Genomic DNA, 25868 nt, shown 5'->3' with positions numbered 1-25868 from the left:
GCCTCTTCTCATGTTTAGTGACAGATATGCCTTGACGCAAAGGGAATCTGTCACCACTTTGGAGTTATCAGACCGCTACTATGGGCCATACAGGTGATAGAAAAGTAAATCTATACTTACCTGTATGGCCCATAGTAGAGGTTTGATTGCAGAGAAGCGCTTTAATCAATTCTATTTTGTACAGGCTTGGCGTCCTGGGGAATAATTAAGCATATAGGCGGGGATTTGGGGGAATAATAAGCACATAGCCTGTGAAAAACTGAGTTTATAAAAACAGATTTCTCTGAAATCAAACCTCTACTATGGGCTATACAAGTATGTATAGATTTACTTTTCTATACCCTGTATAGCCATAGTAGAGGTCTGATAACTCCCACGGGGTGACAGATTCCCTTTAAAGAACGTCTGTCAGCAGTTCTAACCTCTAACAACTGCTGTCAGTGCTAGATAGGAGAGGCGTAAATGTGTTTAAAGGGAACATGTCATCAGCGTTTTAGGGGGGCAATCAAAGGTGGTGATATATAGGTGCGTGTTCAACCATTAAAATGACACCTATGTCATCCCAAACCGTTGCTTTATTGTAGAGTAATCCATACTTTTATCCATGTGTAAATTAAAATGCTAGTGCACTGGGTGTTGTAAGTGCACTTATGGTCCACGTCATCTCTTCAGTTCACCTCATCTGGTACCTTTCCTGGCTGCATGACTGTCAGCGGAGATAGAGTGCATTGTCTGTGACATTATCTACAGACAGTCTCCACTGTCAATTAGACAGCCTCCACTGTCAATTAAACAGTCAAGTGGGGCAGAACTGAAGAGGAGTCGTGGACCTCAAGTGCAATGCTCAGCGAACTTGCAGTCTAATTTGCATATGGATAATAGTACGGATTTCTCTGCAATGAAGCAATGGATCAGGGATAAGTATTGTTTTAATTATTAAATATTGACATCTTCTACATTACCTCTGGTTGCACCTCTAAAATGCTGGCAACAGGTTAACTTTAAAGGGGTATTCTCATGTTATTAAATTGCTTTAGTTAGCCACACAGCATGAAAATAAGCAAGTTTGCAATTGACTTGCTTATTCTATTTGTTTTCATTCTCATGCTGTGAGAGCTTTTATCTTACATAGTGTACAGTTTGTTTCCAAGGAGCTTGGCCACCAGAGCCTGGCCGAGTATGCACAGTAGTTACATTCCAGGAGAGGGGTTAAATCCTAAATCTCTCAAGCCAATTGATTTCTATACAGCAGTTAGCTGCTCATCTCCCTATGAGCTCCTTAAAAGGGCTCTTATCAGTCCTTTATAATCACAATCCCCCAGAATTGGCAGAGCAGTTTCCAGAGCAGTTCTCTTAATCATGGCACTCACTTCCTTGAACCTTCTGCTTGTTCAAATGCCCTGTTATCTTTCTATGTAAATATATTGATAACAAAGACTTCAGAACAAACACTGACATACTGTTAATAACTGACTGTTAGGCTAAGTGCCCACGATGCAGAAATGCTGCAGATTTTTTCTGCATCTCCCTGGCCGGAAAAACGCATGCAGATTTTACATGCTTTTTTCCCGCCAGGTAGAAGAGTTTGTCAAGCGTTTTTGCATGCATTTCTGCATGCGGGTTATCAAGCGCTTTTCCAAGCGATTTTAGCATCATTTGGAAAAATGCTTGACAACTTGGTCACACTATATAAATCCATGCAACCGGCATGGATTTATATAGTGGGGCCAAGTTAATAGTTAAAAAAAAAGATTAAAAATGGTAAAAAACAAAACAAAAACACATTATACTCACCCGCGGTCTTCTCTCTGGTGCGTCCGGTCTTTTGTACTGCTCGCGGTGGTGTAAAAGGCCCTTCCATGACGTCATTTATTCATGTGACAGATCACGCGACCGCTGACGTCGGCGGTCGCGTGACCTGTCACATGACTAAATGACGTCATGGAAGGTCCTTTTACACCATCACGAGCCGCCGGGGAGCCAGGACGCATCGTACAGGAGACCGGGGAACATCGGAGGTGAGTATAATGTATATTTTTTATTTTAATTCTTTTTTAACTACAGGTACTATGGTACCCGGGTCTGAAGGAGAGTCTCCTCTTCTCCAGACCCGGGTACCATCCGCACATTGAATCGCTTAATATCCCCATGTGCACAAGTAGTCTTGCGGATATTAAGCGATTCAATGCAAGTCAATGGTGGCAATTATGCTGCGTGTCCGCAAAATTAATGGACATGTTGCGTTTTTTTCCCCAATGATAATCCGCAGTGGAAATTTCCGCAGCATTGGGGACCATGGGGTACGTATTACCAAGCGTTTTTTTAAGCGTTTTCGCTGTGGAAATTCCACAGCAAAAACACTTGAAAAACGCATAGTGGGCACGCAGCCTTAATACTGACCCGAGCTGCCTATCAATGTGGACCATCCGTCCCCCACCCCCAGCAGCTAGGAAGTAAGGAGACTGCAGAGTTGTGAGCTGCTCAAGAGACAACTTGAGAATACCCCTTTAAGCAGAAAAATGTATTAGGCTATCTGCCCATGATGCAGAAATGAAGCGGAAAATTTCCACTTCATTTCTGCATGTCCTTGCCCGGATAAACGCGTGCGGAATTTGACACGCGTTTTTGAAGCGTTTTGCACATGCAGAATTGCCTTGCGTTTTATAATAATGCATTGAGAAGGCAATTCTGCATGCGTAAACGCACAAATAATGGACATGCTGCGGAATTTTCCGCACATCAAAAACGCTGCATGTGCATTGAAATTGCGGATTTACATTGGGGATCATGGGAGAAGGATTACCAAGCGTAAATAGATATGTTTAAACACCCCTACACCTCTCCTATTTAGCACACTCAGCATTTCTGCAGGGTCAACACTTTACCCTTTAAAATGAATTATTTTGAGATGGCTATCTTACATCAATCCTTTATTCAACCTGCAGTATTAGTAAGATTTTTCCTAAAAAAATTAGTGGAGAACATCTTTAAAGTAGATCTGTCACCAAATTTTATAATACAAACTGCATACATTATTAAAAGTAACTACAACAGTTTCATCAGGTCTATAGATCTATGTAATGGAGATAGCCACTTTGTTAGTGCGGCTTTCCTCACAAAGTGACCAGCACATATGTCCATACAATGGCCGCTGATGGGGGGAGCATGTGACCAGACCAGTCCATCAGCCTCCTCCAATAGGAAAGCAGCTTTCCCATGTGAGGTGTTTTAGAATTGGTTGAGGCTGATGGACTGATCTGGTTCCATGCTTCTCAACAAGAGAAAGTGGCCCACCCTATTAAACAGAACATATACTTGACGAGACTGTTGTACTTACGCTTGAAAAACAATGTCAGAATGGCTGTAGAATCGTAATAATAAAATGAGCATTTTTCGAGTCCAGCTAAAGAGTGAGAGAGCTCATTAGTCCAAGTGTATTCAGCCTCCACCCGCCCAACCTAAAAAACAGCTGTAGCTTGTACTGAGCAGGGTGAGGTTTCAGCAGCAGGAGGGAGGAGTGACACTGAGGATCAGTAAAGGAGTGACACTGAGGATCAGTAAAGGAGTGACACTGAGGATCAGTAAACAAGCCTAGAATGATCAGTAAAGAAGCCTAGATGGATGGATGTTTAGGCTGTGTGCCCACGTAGCATTTTTCAAGCGTATATGCTGCGGAATTTCCGCAGCGTAAACGCTTGAAAAACGCATGTATATCCGCACCCCATGGTCCCCAATGGGATTCCGCAAGTTCTATGCACATGCTGCGGATTTTTCCGCAGCGTTTATGCCGCGTTCAAAAATCCGCAGCATGTCATTTAATTTTGCGTTTCCGCAAGCGGAATTGCCTTTGTCCAATGCATAAAAAACGCAAGGCAATTCCGCATGTGGAAAACGCGTGATAAACGCGTGAAAAATGCGCGATAAACGCGTGCGGAATTCCGCATGCGTTTTTCCGGGAGAGGACTTGCATTTATGCAGCAGAAATTTTCTGCTGCATAAATGCAACGTGGGCACATAGCCTTAAACTTGCAAAAAGGATTATACAATCATTCTGGCATGGATATTCAAAGTAAGTACCACAGCCTCATCAGGCCTAAATTATCTATTTAATAATGTATGTAGTTTGTATTGCAAAATCTGGTGGCACGTTTGCTTTAGGAACCAAAAGTAACATTTTGGTTTAAGTGGTCAAAAAGATTCAGCGTGTCCCCTGCATGCTGGTCAATGTATTTAACTTTTCAAATATGCAAAAATCTCACAGCTTTAATGTTTTATTGCAAACTGTTACCAGAAAATAATTATATTATTGTGGGTGCAGGTCTAGGGTTAACACTCTAGGCTACTAGCCCTATTAATTCTTTGTATTTTCAATGCTTTATATGCTATGGTGGTGGCTTTTTGACTGTAATTGCCAATTAATTTCTCTCTTACAATCTTGCATGACCGGTGTTTTGCTGTATTGCATGTGTTTGATCTTTACTCAGTCTACTCGGATCCATTTTCCCAATGCCTCGTGTAATCTATGCTATGGCGGAGGATGGGTTGCTTTTCAAATCTCTAGCTCAGATCAGTCCAAGGACGAAGACCCCTGTAATTGCCACCCTCTCGTCTGGTGCAGTGGCAGGTGAGATCGCTCAGGAATACATGGCGCACACCAATGGTAGCATGTTAGCGTACATTGTATTAATGGTGACATCACAGTTTCTTTGTTATGTTTGTCGATATCCATTTCATGTCCTAATTCCATTCTTGAAGTTTACTTTATTCTTTTGTCATGAAGAGAAATGAACCATGCACCCTTGAGAACCACATGGAGTTAAAAGATTGATAGTTGACGGTGATCCTGTGGTAGTCAATGGTAAATGTTTTCATTCTTTCTTCAATCCATCTCACTTTGGGCTTGCTGACTTTACACCTGTGTAGTTCTTTAGCGCGAAAAGCAGCTTTTCAACATCCATCATTTTTCTATTCTAGCCTGCTGGGCTCTATGTTTCCTCTCCCCCGAATTCTGTTTGCCATGGCAAGAGACGGTTTACTATTTAGATTTCTTTCCAACGTGAGTGCACGGCAGTCGCCAGTTGCTGCCACACTGACAGCTGGTGTGATCTCTGGTAAGATGTGAAAGAGCAGATTTGTGGAAAATGGCTCATGGTGGTTTGCATGCAAGTTTATCAGTGGTATCTTCTTTGTGTCTTTCTCTGCATGGGGGAGATACTGGCTTAATTGTAAAGGGAAAACTATCATCTAAATTGCAAATTTTTAGAAGTGAAATAATGAATCATTTCTTTATCACTGCTCCTCTCTTCCCTTGTTTCATTTGTATCATGCATGTATGTAATACATGGGCTAATATTAAAACAGACCTACTCTGAATAGGCAAGCATGATGTGGATGGAACCAAATAACCATGACATCACAAGTTTTTTGGTGCTTAGTTCTGCCCACAAATTGATTGCCCTAATAAACCTCCGCCATAAAAGGCAAAAATACGCATCCAAGGCACATATATATGTTCTCATTATGGGAATCCGGGAGTTTTTTTTTGTCTCATCAGAAGTATAAAGAGCCACGGTTTATAATACTTGCTCATGTGACGTTCAAGATGAATTTCTTCAATGTACTCAACTCAACATTTTGCCTTTCATTGCTGAGGTCCAGTACGTGGAGAGGTCTGGCATATTTACTTTATTCACAAACTTGTAGAATGTAACACATTTGCTGTCATCATTTCCATCTCTCCTTGAGTCACGATGTGGATCTTCATCTTTCTGCCAGCTGAAAAGTACCATAAAAGTGAATTTTCCCTGAAATTGTCCAAGCTACCAGCCCAACACATGTAGCAAGGATGGTGTTTAGTGTCAAAGCTTCTCGTTTTCATTGAAAGTTTTAACGTTTGGTATAACACATGAAATTGCAGATCTCAAATTTTACAGCCTTTCCCAACAGCAACAATAGCAATAATGATAACAATAGTATAGTGCAAGCTGTAAAGCACAAATGTACTGTAAACAGAGCTACAGATATGTCTCTTCCTCTTCGCTCCAGATTAAAGGGAACCTGACAGCTGATGCATGCCGCCCGATCCACGAGCAGCATTTATCAGACACTCGCTGCATGATTTTAGCCTGGTTTGTTTGAAATCTTGCAAAGTTTCAGAGAAGAACATTCTTTAAAAGTCACATGAGGGACAGGCAGGTCCCCGGCGGCTTCTCCCCACCAGCTCTCCTTGAATAACAGGTCTCTCCCTATCAAAGCTTGCAGGAAGAGACCTGTCACTCAAGGAGAGCCGGCGGGGAGAAGCTGCATTTCAGAGTCAAACATACCTGGCTAAAATCATGTAGCCGGTGTCTCATAAATACTGGCCGTGGATCAAGCAGCATGTATCAGCCATCAGGTTCCCTTTAAATGGAGCAGAGGAGTTCACTCATGACCGTGGCTCAATTTCTCCTACTAATGTAGTAGCTAGGAAGAATTTGGGGACAAAGAGCCCCATTCTAGTGATCATTAGGTCTCAGCGATCAGATAGTTATCACTTGTCCTGTGTGGTTAATATCCAGGTTGGGAATATCCATTTATAGGGAATCTGTCAGTTGGTTTTTGCTATTTAATGTGAGAACCGCATGGTGTAGCTGCAGAGATCCTGATTCCAGGGATGTGTTACTTACTAGGCTGTGTGTTGAAGTTTGAATAAAATCAGTGTTTATTAGCAGGAGATTATCATTAGAGGACCAGTTGTCTCATGCCATGCAGTCCTCCTGCTCTGTGTAACCCGCCCCCAGTCCTGATTAGCAGCTTTCTGCCAATATACATTGTCCACAGAAAGTTGCCAATCAGTGGTGAGGGTGGGGCTAAACAAAGCTCAGCATTCAGAGCACTGTTGGCTATACAACAGATAAAACAGTGATTTTATCAAAACTACCAAGCAGACAAGTAAGTGACACATCACTGGAATCAGGATCTCTGTCCCTACATCATGCTGCTCTCAGATTAGATAGCAACAATCGGCAGACTGATTCCTTTAAATAAAGAGAGTCCCATTAGTTCTGTAGCCTCTATTTCCTTAATTACTCTTTAAGTGTCGGTACATTGACTTATTTTGAATGGAGACTCATTAATAATTCAGCACTGTCCGTTTTCTCTGTAGTGCAGTGTTTCTACAATGTGATGGAGTTCTCCATGTTGAAATGCTCCTACTTAGTAATCAGGTGCAGCTAGGATGGCCGCTCTGACAGAAGTGACCTTATGATGCACAGCCATTTCTCTAGCTGCATGTTTGATTTAGGGATCAACTAATAGTAAGGCATACAGTAGATGTGCTATCCTTGATGAGAACCCAATGAAAGAAGTTTGAGAAGCCCTAATGTAGGTAACCTAGGCATTTTCTTCTAGTGTGAAGTCAGCCATAGAGAGGGTCTGCAGAGCACATGTGCGCTGCCACGTACTCTCTCCTGATAGTGGGTGCAGTTGGGCAATCACATTTTGCCATCAATCCCTTTAAATATTTTATTATATCCCAATGTATATGGCTGGCAATAAGTGGAAGTCCATAGGTTTGTTGACGTGTAGGAGAGTTACATGAAATGTTGAAAGCTGCAAGTTTGTATATGTCATCATAATCATTGTTACATGCACATCATGCTATGTTTGACTTTCTTATTTTAAAGTTGAAGATTGAAGAACACAAAGAGTAACCACAGATGTTGCAGAAAAATACATATGCACTGTATATACACTGATCAACTGTACTGTAACATTAAAGGGAATCTGTCAGCAGGTTTTTGGTATGTAATCTGAGACCAGCATGACCTAAGGGCAAAAAGCCTGATTCCAGTGATGTGTCACTTACTGGGCTGCTTGCTGTAGTCTTGATAGAATCTCTGTTTTCTCTGTTGTAGATGCAACAGTGATCAGAATGCTGAGCTGTGTATAACCCCTCCCACACCACTGATTGGCAGCCTCCTGTAATCACTGTACAGTGTCAGCAAGCTGCCAATCCAGTGGTGGGGGTGGGGTTGCACAGATTAGCTGGACTGCCTGGCACCTAGTGTGGCAGTGATAATCTCCTGCTGATAAAATACTGATTGTATTGAAACTACAGCACGCAGCCTGATAAGTGGCACATCCCTTAAATCCGGTTCTCTTGCCCCATATTATGCTTTTCTCAGATTAGAGGGAATCTGTCAGTAGGATTAACCCTCCTAAACTGTGTATATGGCACATAGGTCATAGGAAGCTAAATAAAATGATAGCTGCATTCCTATATTTTATTCCAAAGAAATCCACATTTTTCCTCAATGAGCTGTTAAGATCTATGGGCCGAGCATTGATCTCCCTGAGAATCTACTTCCTGAGCATATTTTACATGGCGGGGGATTTCCCAGTGTGATTTGTGATGGCCGCTCTCTGCTCTCCTGATCTCACTGCAGAGCTGTGTGTGATTATACCTGACACATCTGCAGGCTCCTCTCAGCTTCCATCTCACAGGCAGACAGGGCAGCCATATTGTTACAGTACAGCAGAGCTGTGAGAGCTGCAGCTACTAACGTGTTTATGAGACAAGTTCAGTTCTCCTGTTCTGTGTTACATGTCTCACACTGGTAACGTCCCCTTTAATTTAAGATAACCTCTGGAGGCAGATTCTCATGCACATCAATGTCCAGCCCATAGATCTTAGCAGCTCATTTACATATAAGAAAAACATGGATCTCATAGTATTGAGCATTTATCCAATGTTTTAGGGCTTTCTCTTTCTAACTCTTGCTGAGCTGTGAGCTGTGTTGTACTCTCACTGTTCTATTTCACCCTTAGTCCCCCTTCATATGTATGTGTCTGATCCTTTTTTTTTCACGGAAGCCACACGTTCCCATTATAATCTATGGTGCTGCTCACATGTCCGTGCTTTTACAAGGACCATGTGTCCGTGCAAACCACACGGAGCCATGTCCATTTTTTACCAGCCACATGGATGATAAGGGCCAATACAAGTCTATGGGTCCGTGTAACACATGTACAGCATATGGATGGCATCGGTGTGTCATCCATGTGCCGTTCATGTGCTGTAACATAGCAAAGTATAGGAGAAGCTTTGGAATTGATTTTTCTTAAGCTATACCGGGAAAAAACGGATGGCACACGGATGAGACACTGATGACACCACTATAATTTTTCCGGTACAAGTATTATACGGACTTATGAAGGGGGCCTAAAATAGCTCCTGCATTCCCTGCATCGGCTTTTATATGTGACATGATAGTCCCTCCTGATTGGTTATGTTATACCCTTTGATGTGATAGCTGCAAGGCATTATATGGAGGACCACATTGTCTCGTGAGCCTTTTATGGCTGATGCAATCTTCTGCAATGTGTAAAATGGCGGTGGGCATATTTATTTAGTGATTTGCACTGATCAAATCTCAAAATTTGCTGGGACCTGTGAATTTCATAAAATTAACATCAAATCAGTTCAACAAATCGATTCACTCATCTCTACTTTTAATGCTATGATGATCAGTGTACATACAGTGTATACAGTATATATTATATGTGTGTGTATATATATATATATATATATATATATATATATATATATATATATATATATATATATATATATATACATACACACACACACACAATTGTTGATTTACAAGAAGCATTTCCTTCTACACATAGAAACATCGCATGGTGATTTTTGCATATAAAATCCTTGAAAGAATTGACTAATTTTTGGGTTGGAGTCAGAGCGTTACAATTTGCATGCATTTTGTTCTTTAGGCTAGATGATGTTTATATTTGGTAAGATAGGGGTTTTATCAATTATAGGATAGTATTGGCATAGAGAAAAAGTCTTACATAGATGAAGTGACAAAACACAGGATTAGCACTATTTTAACAATAGCAAATGATATAAAAGGAACATGCAACATTCCAGTCACCATTTACATAGACATCTGGTTCTGTGATCCTGAGGGTGGACTGAAGCTTCTTATAGCTTTAAATAACTATACTGCAAGACATTTTGGGATAAAAGCGCTGTCCCTTTATTTTAGGTCACAACTTTACATTATATGGTTTACTTTCTCAGGCCAATACCAGGATTGTGCTCTTACATGTATTCGTTCGACTAGTCTTGTCATACTATTGTACAACTTGACCTAAAATATATATTTTTGTTTCTTACAGCGATAATGGCCTTCCTGTTTGACCTGAAAGCTCTGGTTGACATGATGTCCATAGGAACCCTCCTGGCCTATTCCCTTGTGGCAGCTTGTGTCCTCATCCTCCGGTACAGTCATTGCCATATTCATCAGCTTCTCATCAATTATGTCATTTTCAAAACAAATGGGCATAGATTTTATGAATCCACAGGTTATAAAAAAAAATCATAATAAACCAAGTATTATCAAACTAATGATAATGGATAAGAATAAATAATATTTTTCAACAATCTTGCTGTAAAAATGGAAGCAATAATACCAGCGTTGACTAAGGGTGTTACTTTATACTCAGTATCTCATCATATACATATATTCAGTGACCGAAATAAATGCTTGGAAGCAGAAAGGAACCATTCAATAAGACATTTCCCACAGCTACATTTAAGAAATAACCCGTACTAGACATCGTGTCCTTTCTTATGAATAGTTGCTGTTAGGATTCCTGGGGACAGAATATTAGATTAAATTGTTACTAACCAAATTATTCTCATTGTTAAAGAGAATACCAGTCATCGCTCAATGGCTTTAACCCATCCCCAAAACAATTTCCTTTCTTTTTGTTTTCGTCTTTTCCTCCCCTTCTTCCAAGAGCCATAACATTTTTATTTTTCTGTCCACATACATGTATGAGGGCTTGTTATTTTGTGGGATGAGTTGTACTTTTGAATGACTCTGTTCATTTGACCATGTAGAGTACTCAAAAACAGTAACAAAAATTCAGTGAAGTGCAAAAAAAAAAAGCAATTCTGACATTGTTTTTTGGGAATTGTTTTTAATGGCGTACATTGTGGGGTAAAAATTACCTGGCAGTATGCTTCTCCTCATTAGTATGATTTTGGCGATATCAAAAATGTATATTATTATTTTAGTGGTGGAAAAAAATTGGAAATTTGTAAAAAAAATAAAAAATAAAAAAAAAAATTGTAATTGTATCGCCATTTTCCAAGACCTGTAACTTTTTCATTTTTCAGTCAATGGAGCTGTACGACAGTTTATTTTTTGCGGGATGAGACAGCATTTTTATTGATACCATTTTGGGGTAGATATTATATTTTGCGGCCACCAAAAAAATGCTGTCTTGGCAGTTTGAATAGTTTTGCTTACAATGTTTACTGATCTGGTTAATAATTTTTATATCTTTAGGCTATGTGCCCACGATGCAGAAATGCTCAGGATTTTTTCCTGAGCGTTTCTGCATCTCCCTGGCAGAAAAAAATGCATGCGGATTGTACATGCGGATTGTACATGCGTTTTCCTGCCAGGGACATGCGGAAATGAAGCGTTATTCACTGACATTTTCGCATGCGGATTGACAAGCGCTTTCCAAGCGATTAGCATCACTTGGAAAGTGCTTGTGACAACTAGGTCACACTATATAAATCCATGCAAACGGCATGGATTTATATAGTGTGACCCGAGAGAGTGGTTAAAAATAAAAAAATAAACTAATACTTACCTTCCGATGGCCCCCGAGACTTGCAGCGCTCCTGTGCTGGCTGCCGTCAGATCGCGGTACTGAAAAGACCTGCCGTCACATGACTGTGACGTCAGCGCAGGTCCTTCAGTCCTGCGCTATCTGTCAGCAAGCGAAGAGAAGGAGTCCGGGGGCCGTCGGAAGGTGAATATAATCTTTATTTTTTATTTTATTCTTTTTTTTATGGTACCTGGGTGTGGATGAGACTCTCCTCTCCTCTACACCCGGGTACCATCCGCTCATTAGAACGCGCCAATTACGCAAGTACAGATGCAGTCTTGCGGAATTGGCGCGTTCTAATGCAAGTCAATGGCGGCGAAAACGCAGCGCTTCCGCAAAATAATTGGTAGTGCTGCGTTTTTTTCCGCAATGATAATCCGCAGCGGAAATTTCCGCAGCATGTGCACAGCACATGTAGATTATCATTGGGGAACATGGCAGACCTTCTACCATGCGTTTTTAATGCTTTTCCGCAGCTGCAAAAACGCTGCGGAAACGCATTAAAAACGCATCGTGGGCACACAGCCTAATAGATCAGGCTTTTCTGGATATAGCAATATCACATGTATGTAGTTTTTTTCCTTATTTTTAATGGGGGAAAAGGAGGTGATTCAAACTTTTTTTTACTGCGTATATTAGGCCCCACAGGGAAGTTGAACCTGCAATTGTCTGATCGCTTGTGCCATATACAGCGATACCACAATATTGCTGTATATATTAAAAATCCCAATCTCCTTTGAATCCCGGCCACAGGCTTAAGGGAGCCCCACAATGACATTCACGGAGGTCTTTATCAGACGCCTGGTTTTCATAGCAGCCCATCGGCACCCTGCTATCGCATCACGGGAGCACCTATAGGCACATACAATGACACACTCACATGCCAGTGCGCTGTTAATGCCACTGTCATAGTTTGACAGCGTTTTTTAACAGATTAAGGCCACGCGCACACGTTGAGTATTTGGTGAGTTTTTTTTTACCTTTGTAAGCCAAAACCAGGAGTGGAACAGTCGAATGAAAAGTATAATAGAAACACGTCACCACTTCTGTAATTTTCACCCACTCCTGATTTTTTGCTTACAGATACTGAGGTAAAAAACTGACCAAATACTGAATGCGTGAACGTGACCTGACAGTCCACTCCACCCTTGATTATCACTGGTAAATCCTGGCTGTGTGTCACAGCCATAATCTGCTGTGTATGGTGTGCTCCATACTCATGCTACTGACTTTCACAAGGTTAATAGTGTCCAGTTTTTGTGATTATTTCATTCCCCCGTCTATTTTTTTTCTGTCTGCCATATGGTTCCCCTGAGTATTCTGTTTTTTTTGCTTTTCTTTAAAAACTGCCATACTTTTAATTTTCATGTACTTTACCAAGTAGGCATTGCTGACAGGATTATACGTAGATACCCCATTGCAGATACATTTTTTACCTGTTCACCAAAAACAGCTGACATTAAAGGGCCTCTGTCAGCACAGAATGACTGTTCAAACCAAGTACAGGCGCTCAGTGCACCTTCCCACCTGCTTGGCTTCTTTCAATCCCCCCTCCCTCCCTTTTCTTTGATTGACAGCTCTGGCTTCATGGAGTCAGAGAAGGGAGGAGATAGGTGAAAAACAAGCAGGTGGGAAGGTGTATAGAAATGTTTGGCCGCGCCATGGAGCAACGAGCGCCTGTACTTGGCTTGAACAGTCATTCTGTGCTGACAGAGGCCCTTTAATGTCAGCCGAACCTGCTGTTTTAGTGGATAGATCAAAAATGTAATCTGCAATGGAGTATCCAAATGACAGCACCAGAAATTGGTTTGAAGAGTCCTTCTGTGCTGACAGAGCTCATTTAAAGAACGTCTGTCAGCACAAAATTAGTGTCCAATCCAAACACTGGCGCTCGGTGGACTCCTAAGCAGTTCAGTACACGTTCCCACCTACTTGTTTTCCATTTATTTTCTTTGATTGCTAGTTCTGGCTTTAAAGGAGCCAGAGGAGGGCAGAGATAGGTAGTGAGAGGAAGTGAGCGGCCAGACGCAAATCTCACTGCCTCTTGATTACTTATATGTCCAAAGGCAGGGACATACTGTATGATTGGGCGCAGGGCAACATGACGTAACAACCACATGTAAGCCCCGGGAACGGAAGTTTCGACACTGCTGGAATGGCGCCGGCACAGGAGGTGAGTATAAGTGTTTATATTTTAAACACTCAGATGGAGAAGGGGTGGTAGCGGACAACCTCTTTAACTTCACCAAGGCTGCACCAAGCGCCTGGGCTTGGTTTACACCGTCATTTTATGGTGACAAACTCTCTGTGTGAACACTTTAAGGATATGTGCACACAAGCCATATTTTGTTGTGGAGAGTTCAGTAACTGTCAGATGAATGGATCTGATTCTTAATTGTAGAAATATCTGCAATAAAGTACCTGACAACACTGCTGAGCATGGAGTGTGAAATAAATTATTCAGTGATTCCGGTGTTCTATTATACAAGAATAGGAGACGACACATCAGTTATTTCAAAGTTTTGAAGAATGTGATACTTGTATTACACGAGGACAGACTTATTACAGCTGCATTAGACATCAATGGAAGAAGCCCAAAATCTCCATATGCTGTAATGGGGTTATCCTGCCAAACTTGCCTTAGTTTTCTGAAGAAATGAACTGCTTTACTATACAAAGAAAATGAGGATTGATTCCTTTTTTTAATTGCATGTATTTATGTAAACTGGATGCAATGTAAAGCACACAAAAGGTTTTGATCTGCTGTTTGTTGCATAATGTATGTTATTTCATGAAAGGGTTATTCCCCAAAAAGCAAGTTATCCTCTATTCATAGGATAGGTCCCCCCAGGACACAGGGGCTCTGCAGCCCTATCTTGAATGGAGATGAGATGCACATGCTCGGCCTCAGTTCTATTCATTGTCTATGGGACTACTAGTAATAGCCGAGCGGTGCCCTGCAGTCTTCTAGACAATAAATGGAGAGGAGATGCACATGCTCGGACTACGTTTTATTTTATTGTCTGTGGGATTACCAGTAATAGCTGAGTTCTGCACTGTAGTGTTATAGACAATGAATGGAGAAGAGATGTGCATGGCCGGCCTCTGTTCTATTCATTGTCTATGGGATTACCAGAAGTAGCCGAGCACTGCACTGCAGTCTTATAGATAATGAATGGAGTGGAGGTGCACATGCTCGGCCTCTGTTCTATTCATTGTCTATAGGATTACCAGTAATAGCCGAGTGCTGCACTGTAGTGTAATAGACAATGAATGAAGAGGGGTGCACGTGCTCGGCCTCTGTTCTGTTTATTGTCTATGGGACTACCAGTAATAGCAGAGCGCTGCATTGCAGTCTTATAGACAATGAATGGAGTGGAGGTGCACATGCTCGGCCTCTGTTCTGGTCATTGTTGATAGGACTACCAGTAATAGCAGAGCGCTGCACTGCAGTATTACAGACAATGAATGGAGTGGAGGTCAAGCATGCGCACCTCCACACCATTCAGAAGGGGGCTCCAGAGCCCCGCTCTTGGTGGTCCAGAACCCTGATCTCAGTAATCGCTGGGGTCCCAGCAATCAGACCCCCAGAAATTAACAAGTTATTTTTTGAGTATTAACCCAATGATGGAACTGCAGGGAGGTATCAGAAGTCCTTCACTCATTAGCTGTCCCATGAAAATTCATAGAACCAGGTCAAGTGATCCTTCCTTTATTACAGTCTGATCCCATTATAATTTGCTGGAGATGACTGGAATTATAGACCCGAGTTGTTTTGCATTAATTTTTTTTGCATTGGGTGGTCTAAATCTGCAAACTATCAGTGAGAATTTCAGCATAGAAGCCAAAATTGGCTTTTGCAGTGCAGTCATGTGTCAGCTCTTAGCTTTATATTTTTTTATTATATCAAGTCTTTCGCTTTCTTCCCCTGGGGAATTTGCCTTAACTGACCTTACAGCTGTCCAGAGCTGGAGGAGATACCAACTCTATTGTAGAACCATTAACCACTAAATTTAATACATCATGACTGATTTTGTCTGCAGAGAAAATCAAAAGAAAATTAAGGTTGCACATCAACTGTATTTGCAGTAATAGTATTACACTTTTAAAGGGAATGGCTGTTTTAAAATGTTATTGTGCCATAGGGCTGTAAAGGTCTAAAATATTAAATGGATCTGTTCCTCGCCCTGGATCCAGCTCTGCTGCTTTGCCATTGCTCCGGTCTTTGTGACTGCAGAGGTGATCTCACGTCTACAGCAGTCACAACCACTGCAGTCAATCACTAGGCACAGCAGTTTGTGGCGACTACAGTGATTGTCTGCAGCGATTAGAAGTACTGCATATATGACATTATTTCTGCAGCCAATCAACAAGGAGTGGAGCAGAAGCAGAAAGGCAGAGATGGACCCAAGGGGTGAATAGCAGCTCCATTTATTATTTTAAATTTCTGCCACTCTATGGTGCAATAACATTTGATATATACAACTCTTCTAAGTGCAGATGTAGCAGAGCTGAGTTATATACAGTATATAACTATAAGGCTAGGGTCACACAACCGTATATTCTCTAACCCGTGAGAATCGGGGCGATTATCAGCGATGGATCAGAGTGTGATTATAGTGTGATCCGATTTTCTTGGATAAGCAGAAGATGAAGGAAAAAAATCTCCATCTTCTCCATTTTGTCAGTTCTTAAAAACTGATCTGCACTCAGAAGTCATCCAAGTGCAGTGTGATTACCACAGACACAGGCAATGGTGAAGATGGAGAAATTGCTTTCTCCATCATCTCCGCACCTGTGCTATGATCCTGTCATGCGAGAGTCACAGAGCACTTACACTCGGCTTGAACTCTGACAGAGTTTGTTCCTAGAGCATTGAGAGAATTGATGGGCGTTTGACTCTAGCCTATGTCAAAGGCAGTGGAAATAAAGTTAAAATTAGAAAACACATAGTAAATATGTATCATTTGTTGTTGTTTTATGTTTCCATATTCTTCTGCCTTTTTCTGCAGCTTAAATGTGTCATGTAAGAAGTCTGACTGTTATTCTTATTAAGCACAAGTTTATTGTATTATTCTCTATATAGGTACCAGCCCGGCCTTGGTTATGAGAAGCCTAAATGTGTTCCTGATAAAGAAATGCTGTCTGCATCAGAGAGAGAATCAATGATGAACGAATCTCAGATTATTATCCTACAAGAACAAGGATTTAGCTTTCACTCCCTTCTCCATCCCCCAAGCCTGCCAACAGAACAGTCCGCCTCAGTGGTTAGCTTACTTGTCGGACTTCTGGGTAAGACTATGCCTATTGTATAATCTGTGGCCTCAATTCATTAGGACTAGTGTCTTGTACGTGAGGGCTATGCAGGAATAAGATGCGCACATAACGTAATGAATTTGTCACATCTTTAGTGGTGTGTGCCACTGTGTGCCTTTCCAAAAATGTTACTCCAGTCAGGAACTGGAGTAACATTTATGGCGTAAGAAACACTAGCACTAATGATAAATCTGACAGGTGGGAATAGCAACTGTATGCCCCAATGTACAACCTGTACCATGTATAATATTCATGCCCACCTCTGTTGTTAATGGACCACTGAGCCCATGGAGAACCAGAGCAGCCTATTCTTTCTCAGATCCCTCTGAATGATGCCAAAGTATATGATAACAACACAATGGATGTACATACAGTGGGTGAAATAAGTATTGAACGCATCACCAATTTTCTAAGTAAATATATTTCTAAAGGAGCTATTGACATGAAATTCTCACCATATATCAGTAATAACCCATCCAATCCACACAGGCAAAGAAATCAAACCATAGATGTCCATAAATTAATTTATGTGTAATATTGAGAAATGACACAGGGAAAAAATATTGAACACGCTTGCTGAAATTTAATTAATACTTTGCACAAAAGCCTTTGTTGGTGATGACAGGTTCCAGACGCCTCCTGTATGGAGAAACTAGTCGCATGCATTGCTCAGGTGTGATTTTGTCCCATTCTTCCACACAAACACTCTACAAATCCTGAAGGTCCCGTGGGCTCCTTCTATGAACCCTGAGCTTTAGTTCTTTCCATAAATTTTCTGTTGGATTCAGGTCAGATGATTGGCTCGACCATTCTAGCAGCTTTATTTTCTTTCTTTGAAACCAATTGAGAATTTCCTTGGCTGTGTGTTTGGGATCATTGTCATGCTGAAATGTCCACCCTCATTTCATCGTCATTGTAACGGGTCTGGGAGGCGGAACCTCTGAGCTACTATACAAGGGGGCAGTCCTTGTAAGGGAGCGGGTGGCGACCAGGGAAGACGGGCAGGAGGTCACAGCAGGTGACCGGGACAGTCTCTGAGTGAACGGGCTGGAGGTCACGGCAAGTGACCGGGGCAGTCTCTGAATGAACGGGCAGATGGTCACGGCAAGTGACCGGGGCAGTCTCTGGATGAACGGGCAGATGGTCACGGCAAGTGACCGGGGCAGTCTCTGGATGAACGGGCAGATGGTCACGGCAAGTGACCGGGGCAGTCTCTAGGTAAAGGGTTGGTACGACCTGTGGCGGCTGATGATAGACGTGGGCTCCCAGGTGAGCAGGCGAGAGTCTCTGGATGAACGGGTGGTCACAGCATGTGACGGCGGAGCCTCCAGGAAGACCAACAGACAGGCGGCAGATGAGCGCTCCCAGGTGAGCGGGCAGAAGTCTCTGGACAGGCGGGTGGTCACAGCACGTGACGGCAGAGCCTCCAGGTAGGCTAGCAGACAGGCAGCAGATGAGCGCTCCCAGGTGAGCGAGCAGGAGTCACTGGACAGGCAGGTGGTCACAGCACGTGACGGCGGAGCCTCCAGGTAGACTAGCAGGCAGGTAGCAGGTGTGTGCTCCCAGGTGAGCGGGCAAGCTGGTCCATAGACAGACTGACAGGAGTTGGAAGGCAGACCGTCGGACCTCGGGCAAGCAGGCAGGTGGCTGATGTGCGCTCCCAGGTGAGCGGGCAGACTGGTCCTTAGACAGACTGACAGGAGTAGTAAGGCAGACCGTCGGACCTCAGACTAGCAGGCAGGTAGCAGATAATCAGGCAGGAATCTGGCAGGAATCTGGCAGGAATCTGGCAGGTAACTGGCAGGTAACTGGCAACGGGACCTGAGGGCTGAAGCAGAGTAGTAAACAGTGCAACAACATTGCTCGGGCACCTCCATTTTGGAGGAGGTGCCTTATATATGGTGAAGTCCTCCGGCCATTGGCCGGGGACTCCTTAGGACGGCGCGCGCGGCCCCTTTAAGAGGGAGGGAGAGCGCGCGCGCGCCCTAAGCACAGTGGCCGGGAAGGAGCGCGCGCTGCCAGCAGAGCGGGAGGAGGACGCCGGGCACGGAGCAGGGAGGTGAGGGGAACAGCGTCCCTGCCTAGCAGAGGGCAGGGACGCCGGCGCTACAGTCATCATCCCACATATTTTTATCAAGAATATCTCGTACATTTGTCCATTCGTCCTTCCTTCAATTATATGATGTTTGCCAGTGCCGTATGCTGAAGAACAGCCCCACACCATGTTGTTCCCATCTCCAAACTTCCCTGTTGTTATGGTGTTTTTGGGGGGTGATATGCAGTGCCTTTTAACCTCCAAACATTGTGTGCATTATGGCATACAAAGAGTTCAAGTTTGGTCTCATCAGACTATATTCTCCCAGTACTTCACAGGCTTGTCTAAATGTTGTTGAGCAAACGTTAAACGCACTTGAACTTGCTTTTTGGTCAGCAATGGAATCTTGAGTGGTGAGCGTGCATACAGGTCATGGAGGTTGAGTGTATTACTTATTTCTCTTTGAAACATTTGTACATGCTGATTCCAGGTATTTCTGTAGCTCTTCACAGGTGGGCTTGGGCTCTTGGACAACTATTCTGATAATTCTTTTCACTCCTCTGTCTGAAATCTTGCAGGGAGCACCTGGTCATGGTCGGTTTATGGTGAAATTATGTTCTTTCCACTTCTGGATTATGGCCCCAGCAGTGCTCACTGGAGCCTTCAGTAGTTTAGAAATTCTTCTGTAACCAATACCATCAGTATGTTTTGCAATAATAAGGTTGTGAAAGTCTTGAGACAGCTCACTGGTTTTACTCATCATGAGATGTTTCTTGTGTGTATAGCATCTTGGTGATGAGACATCTTTTTATAGTTGAACCGGCTGAAATTATTTTTCACTAAGTGGCAGGATTTCTTACTAATTATTGATAGATTTTAGCTGGTGTCATGACTATCCATGGCTTTTTGCCTCTCTTTCTTCATGTGTTCAATACTTTTTCCCTGTGTCATTTCTCATTATTACACAAAACTTAATTTATGAACATCTATAGTGTGATTTCTTTGCTTCTGTGGATTGGATGGGTTGTTACCGACATCTGGTGAGAATTTCATGTCAATAGCACCTTTTATAAATATATTTGCTTAGAAAATTGGTGACGTGTTCAATACTTGATTTTTTGTGGAAATATGTGAACTTAAATTGTAGCACTTTTACAGAAAGTACTTGGTAATGAGACGCTATTTTTGCATGACCAACCTATCAGAGATGGGGGATCCCCAAGCTTGACAGCTCCTCTAATATGGAAACTATATAACACAGTAATATTATTTCTCCTTTCTAGCACCCACCCATAAACTGATGTAGAAACTTCTCATATTTTGCTTTTTACTCATGTGTGATAGATATGGATAAGAATAAAAAATCTTTTCACTTTTATTTTTTTTTGTTTTATTTTGCAGCATGTATCACTTGTGCACTGAGTGTCCTTACAACATATTCAGTGGAAGCCATAGGAAATCTGGAGATATGGAGTATTGCACTTCTTACTATATTCATCATACTCATCTCATTGATTGTCTTGATCATCTGGAGACAACCTCAGAACCGGCACAAAGTCGCCTTCATGGTAACCACTATGTAGTAGACTCGGAAATGTGTATGTTATAGTCTGTTGTTAGAAGAGACGATATAGAGATATAAATAATAACTTAATACCTGATGTGCATATTATTTAGGGGTGATAAAGATAACCCTTAACCACGGCTTTTCTGCCTTTTCCACCACTTTTTACCAGAGCCGTAACATTTTATTTATTTTTCTGCTGACAGTGATATGACTACTAGGGCTTGTTTGTTTTTTTTTCTGTGGGATGATTTATAGTTTGAAATAACGTCATTCGGAAATGGTGAAAACACCTTGGTTCCGCCTTTGTTGCTCAGGTTTCATTTTTATGGCATTCGCTTTCAGGTAAAAATGACCTGGCCACTTGATTCTGCAAGTCACTATGGCTCTGGAAATTTATATTTTTATTTTTTTCATATTTTACTGCTTTAAAAGAAATTTAGGTAGGAAGTGAAATGACGAAAAAAAACTGCAATTATGATGTTTTTATGTTCTTTTTAGGGTATTTAATGTATGGATTTAATAATACTATATTTAGAAAGATTAGACTTTTACGGATGTGATGATGCCAAATATCCTTTTATGAGGCTTCATTGGGCTAACTTTGGTTCCTATGATGACAACACCATTAGCACCCCAGGGTCGTAAAGAGAGGATCAATGGATGACATTAGAAACCTCCCCGGATCTAACCTTTAAAATGCCACTGTGCAGCATCTAAGCTTCTGTTAGAGGCATGTGCACACATTCAGTATTTTGAGAGTTTTTTACCTCAGTATTTGTAAGCCGAAACCAGTAGTGGGTGAAAGAAACAAGGGAACCACTTCTGTATTTATCACCAACTCCTGGTTTGGGCTTATAAATACTGAGGTAAAAAACTCACTAAATACCTAACATGTGCGCGTGGCCTTACACAGTTGGCATTCGCAGTGAATGCACCTAAGGCCACGTTCACACGTTCAGTATTTGGTCAGTTTTTTTTACCTCAGTATTTGTCAGCCAAAACCAGGAGTGGGTGATAAATACAGAAGTGGTAACGTGTTTCTTTCACCCACTTCTGGTTTTGGCTTACATATACTGAGGTAAATCACTGACCAAATACCGAACGTGGCCTAAATCTGACCATAGATATGGGACAGCTGTTGCTTGAATATTGCTATAAATTCATTCAATTCAATGTGTTTGGTTTTAGCTCCATTTTATTGTGACTCTAGGCTTCCCATCGTTTATCCTTCGCTTCCTTTTGGTAACTATTCATTTTTAGGCAGTTAGTAATTGATTAATGCATACACCTAGGGAAGCAAGTCATATACTTTCATTTTAGTCTAGCTTTTTTCCTACAGGTTCCACTACTTCCATTACTGCCTGTCTTTAGTGTCCTTGTAAACGTGTACTTGATGGTACAGCTGAGTGGCGACACGTGGATAAGATTTAGTGTTTGGATGGCACTTGGTAAGTGATATCAGAATCATATTGTCTGAAATCATAGCAATGTTTTATATTCATTCATATTTCCATGAAAAATTGTCCCTAGTCAAACAAAAGCTGAAAACGTTAGCTCTCAGAAATCTCCAATATTAATGGGTTTGTCCACTTTAAAAAAAATTATCTATAGATGTGTATGAAATATAAATGTATACAACTTCTGTGAATTGAAAATGGTGCCCTGATGTCAATGTATGGACACAGGAGAGAATGTTCTGTTTTGGCCTGTTACTATTGACTTATATGAAGCTGGGTGACTAGCTTATTTCAGTAGCTCAGCTAACTCCCTTCTCTGTCCCAGGTGATGCATAGACACAGAAGGGGGCTGGCTTAGCTATTAGACGAGCCTTCAGACGGCCTCTTTTACACACAGCACTAACGACACACTGCTCCATCACAGAGACACCTCCAAGCCGGGAGTGGAGCTGCCAGGAACTAGACTGGTGCTGATATCGAAAGTTTTGGGCACCTTTGCTAATACAAACATATTAATAAGTTGTATATATGTATATTTCACACATATTGTACACACACCTGAAGAGATATTTTCTCAAGTGGTCAACCCCTTTAACGTTGTATCCTGGCTGTTGAGTGTCGCATTTCCTATACTAGCTCTTCTCATGTCTGTCCACTCTATGAAGTGGCAGGGGTCGGCTTGGGTCAGTTATGAAACCTCAGCTCTGGTGCCAATACAGCGGTTGCCATAATTTAGCCAGGTAGTCATATTGTAGGGTTCAGCACCTAGAACATTACAATTTCCCGCAGCTGCTGCTGGTAAGAAGTTTTAGGGTATGTGCACACTATCCTTTTTTGGCAGCACTTTGAACGCAGCATACTAATGCTGCGTCCAAAGCGCTGCATGCAGGTGAATCTGCATGTGTTCATTGAACCGTGAAATAGACATGCTGCGGTCTGTGAAGACGCGCCACATGTCAGTTTCCGCGGGTGTGCTGCAGACGCATAGTGGGCATGGGATTTGTATAAATCCCATCCACTATGCTGTAACATCTGGCCGCTGTGGATTGCACGCAGCACATGTGTGCTTCATCCAGTCCGCAGCAAACACTGACCATGTGCACATACCCTTACTGTTTTGGGAACCTCCTGTCCCTCAGCTGCATTTTGTTTTAAAAAACAAACAAACTGCAGCCGGGGGACAGGAGTTTTCAGAAACTTGAAAGTCCCCTTTTAAATAGGGATACAATCTCACAGAAGAAAAAGGTAAAGAGTAGCAATAAGCAGGGGAGGTCTTGTTTCTGAAATCACAAAAAAGGTATAATATGGGACCACAACAGTTTAAGGTATAATTCATATATTTTATTAGTCAAAAATAACAAAAAATTCAAAAACAAAAAAATACAAGCCAACAGACAGATGAAAAAACATAATCAAAACAGAACAGCTCGGGAGGGGGGAGGGGTATGTCCCCAAGAATTTGTACAGATATGCAATATATAAATCCTCTCTTTAAAATGGATGTTGCCAAAGAAAGATACAATTCATAAACATCTATATATATGTGTGACTGCATATACCTCCATTTTATTCAAAAGGATGTTATAAGATATATGCAATATTTAATGAAAAAGTGTATATTAGAATAATGAGAACGAATAAATATAAAGTGTTTGTGCAAATAAATATATACTCATTAAATATAAAGTGTATAATGCATATATAAAGAATTCATGCTCCAATACAAATTGTCAAGGGGGCATGACAATTTGTATTGGAGCATTATACACTTTATAATTAATAAGTATATATTTATTTGCACAAACACTTTATATTTATTCATTCTCATTAAATATATTTATTCATTCTCATTAAATATTGCATTTCTTATAACATCCTTTTGAATAAACTAGAGGTACAGTACAGACCAAAAGTTTGGACACACCTTCTTATTTAAAGATTTTTCTGTATTTTCATGACTATGAAAATTGTACATTCACACTGAAGGCATCAAAACTATGAATTAACACATGTGGAATTATATAATTAACAAAAAAGTGTGAAACAACTGAAAATATGTCTTATATTCTAGGTTCTTGAAAGTAGCCACCTTTTGCTTTGATGACTGCTTTGCACACTCTTGGCATTCTTTTGATGAGCTTCAAGAGGTAGTTGTAACGGGTCTGGGAGGTGGAACCTCTGAGCAACGATACAAAGGGGCAGTCCTTGTAAGGAAGCAGGTGGCTCCCAGGGTAGGCGGGCAGGTAGTCACGGCAAGTGACGGGGACAGTCTCTGGGTAGAAGGGCAGGAGGTCACGGCAAGTGACGGCGACAGTCTCTGACAGGCGGGTGTCACGGCAAGTGACGGCTAAGCCTCCAGATAGGCTAGCAGGTGGACGCTCCCAGGTGAGCAGGCAAGAGTCTCTGGACAGGCAGGTGGTCACAGCAAGTGATGGCTAAGCCTCCAGGTAGACTAGCAGGCAGGTAGCAGGTGGACGCTCCCAGGTGAGCGGGCAAGAGTCTCTGGACAGGCAGGTGGTCACAGCAGGTGACGGCAGGGCCTCCAGGTAGGCTAGCAGGCAGGTAGCAGGCGGACGCTCCCAGGTGAGCGGGTAAGAGTCTCTGGACAGGCAGGTGGTCACAGCACGTGACGGCAGAGCCTCCAGGTAGGCTAGCAGGCAGGTAGCAGATGAGTGCTCCCAGGTGAGCGGGTAAGAGCCTCTGGACAGGCAGGTGGTCACAGCACGTGACGGCAGAGCCTCCAGGTAGGCTAGCAGGCAGGTAGCAGATGAGTGCTCCCAGGTGAGCGGGCAATCAGATCCATAGACAGACTGGCAGGGCTGGTAGGCAGACTGTCGGACCGCAGGAATGCAAGTAGCTAGACAAGTAACAGGCAGGTATCAAGCAGGATTCTGGCAGGTAACTGGCAGGTATCTGGTAACGGGACCTGAGGGCTGAAGCAGAGTGACAGGCTATGCAACAACATTGCTCGGGCACCTCCATTTTGGAGGAGGTGCCTTATATATGGTGAGGTCCTCCGGCCATTGGCCGGGGACTCCTTAGGACGACGCGCGCGGCCCCTTTAAGAGAGGGGGAGCGCGCGCGCGCGCGCCCTAAGCGCAGTGGCCGGGAAGCAGCGCGCGCGCTGCCAGCAGAGCGGGAGGAAGACGTCGGGCACGGAGCGGAGAGGTGAGGGGAACAGCGTCCCTGCCTAGCAGGAGGCAGGGACGCCGAGGCTACAGTGCCCCCCCTTTTTTAGGCCAGACAGAAATTTATCAAGGATGAGAGGGGCATGGATGTTCTCCCAGGGCTCCCACGTTCTCTCCTCAGGACCAAACCCCTTCCAATCCACTAGAAAAAAGGTCTTTCCTCTTACCCTTTTGGTGGCCAGAATGTTCTCTACCTCAAACTCGTTTTCAGCGGAAACCGGAGCAGGAGGCGTACCTGTAGACTTGGAAAAAGAGTTAAGTACCACGGGTTTGAGGAGAGATACATGGAAGGAGTTAGGGATCCGCAAGTTGGCCGGGAGTTTCAATTTATAGGCCACTGGGTTGATTTGTTTGATAACTTCCAGTGGGCCGATGAACCGAGGCCCTAACTTGTAGGAAGGAATCTTGAGCCGGACATACTTGGACGAGAGCCAGACTTTATCTCCAGGACGGAATTGTGGAGGATCCAGGCGTTTTTTGTCAGCCTGTTTTTTTCATCCGCTCGGACGACTGAAGGAGTGCGGATCGGGTATTCTCCCAAATGGTGGAGAATTCGCTAACGAGAGATTCCGCAGCCGGATTGTCCACCGAGGTGGAGACGGGAAATGGGATCC

At 42.6% G+C, this 25868-nt stretch overlaps 1 protein-coding gene across 4 annotated transcripts in view; it reads left to right on the top strand.

The window, feature by feature from the left end:
* SLC7A2 (solute carrier family 7 member 2) overlaps positions 1 to 25868 on the top strand; it is a 155156-nt gene that overhangs the window by 113262 nt on the left and 16026 nt on the right. For 2 of the 4 annotated variants that reach the window (XM_073645400.1, XM_073645401.1), the window contains exons 7-11: positions 4485 to 4624; positions 10183 to 10285; positions 16778 to 16983; positions 20444 to 20610; positions 21949 to 22057. In XM_073645400.1, the coding sequence (XP_073501501.1) occupies positions 4485 to 4624; positions 10183 to 10285; positions 16778 to 16983; positions 20444 to 20610; positions 21949 to 22057 (725 nt within the window). Of the gene's footprint in view, positions 1 to 4484; positions 4625 to 4974; positions 5112 to 10182; positions 10286 to 16777; positions 16984 to 20443; positions 20611 to 21948; positions 22058 to 25868 lie in introns of all 4 variants that reach the window. The other 2 variants (XM_073645403.1, XM_073645402.1) reach the window with 1 other exon arrangement.

Source organism: Phyllobates terribilis, unplaced genomic scaffold, assembly GCF_046119375.1.
Source record: "Phyllobates terribilis strain yellow unplaced genomic scaffold, ASM4611937v1 Scaffold_1__5_contigs__length_1240528914, whole genome shotgun sequence".
NCBI lineage: Eukaryota > Metazoa > Chordata > Amphibia > Anura > Dendrobatidae > Phyllobates > Phyllobates terribilis.
The sequence above is the reverse complement of the archived record's forward strand: the minus strand, read 5'-3'. Positions and strand labels throughout refer to the sequence as shown.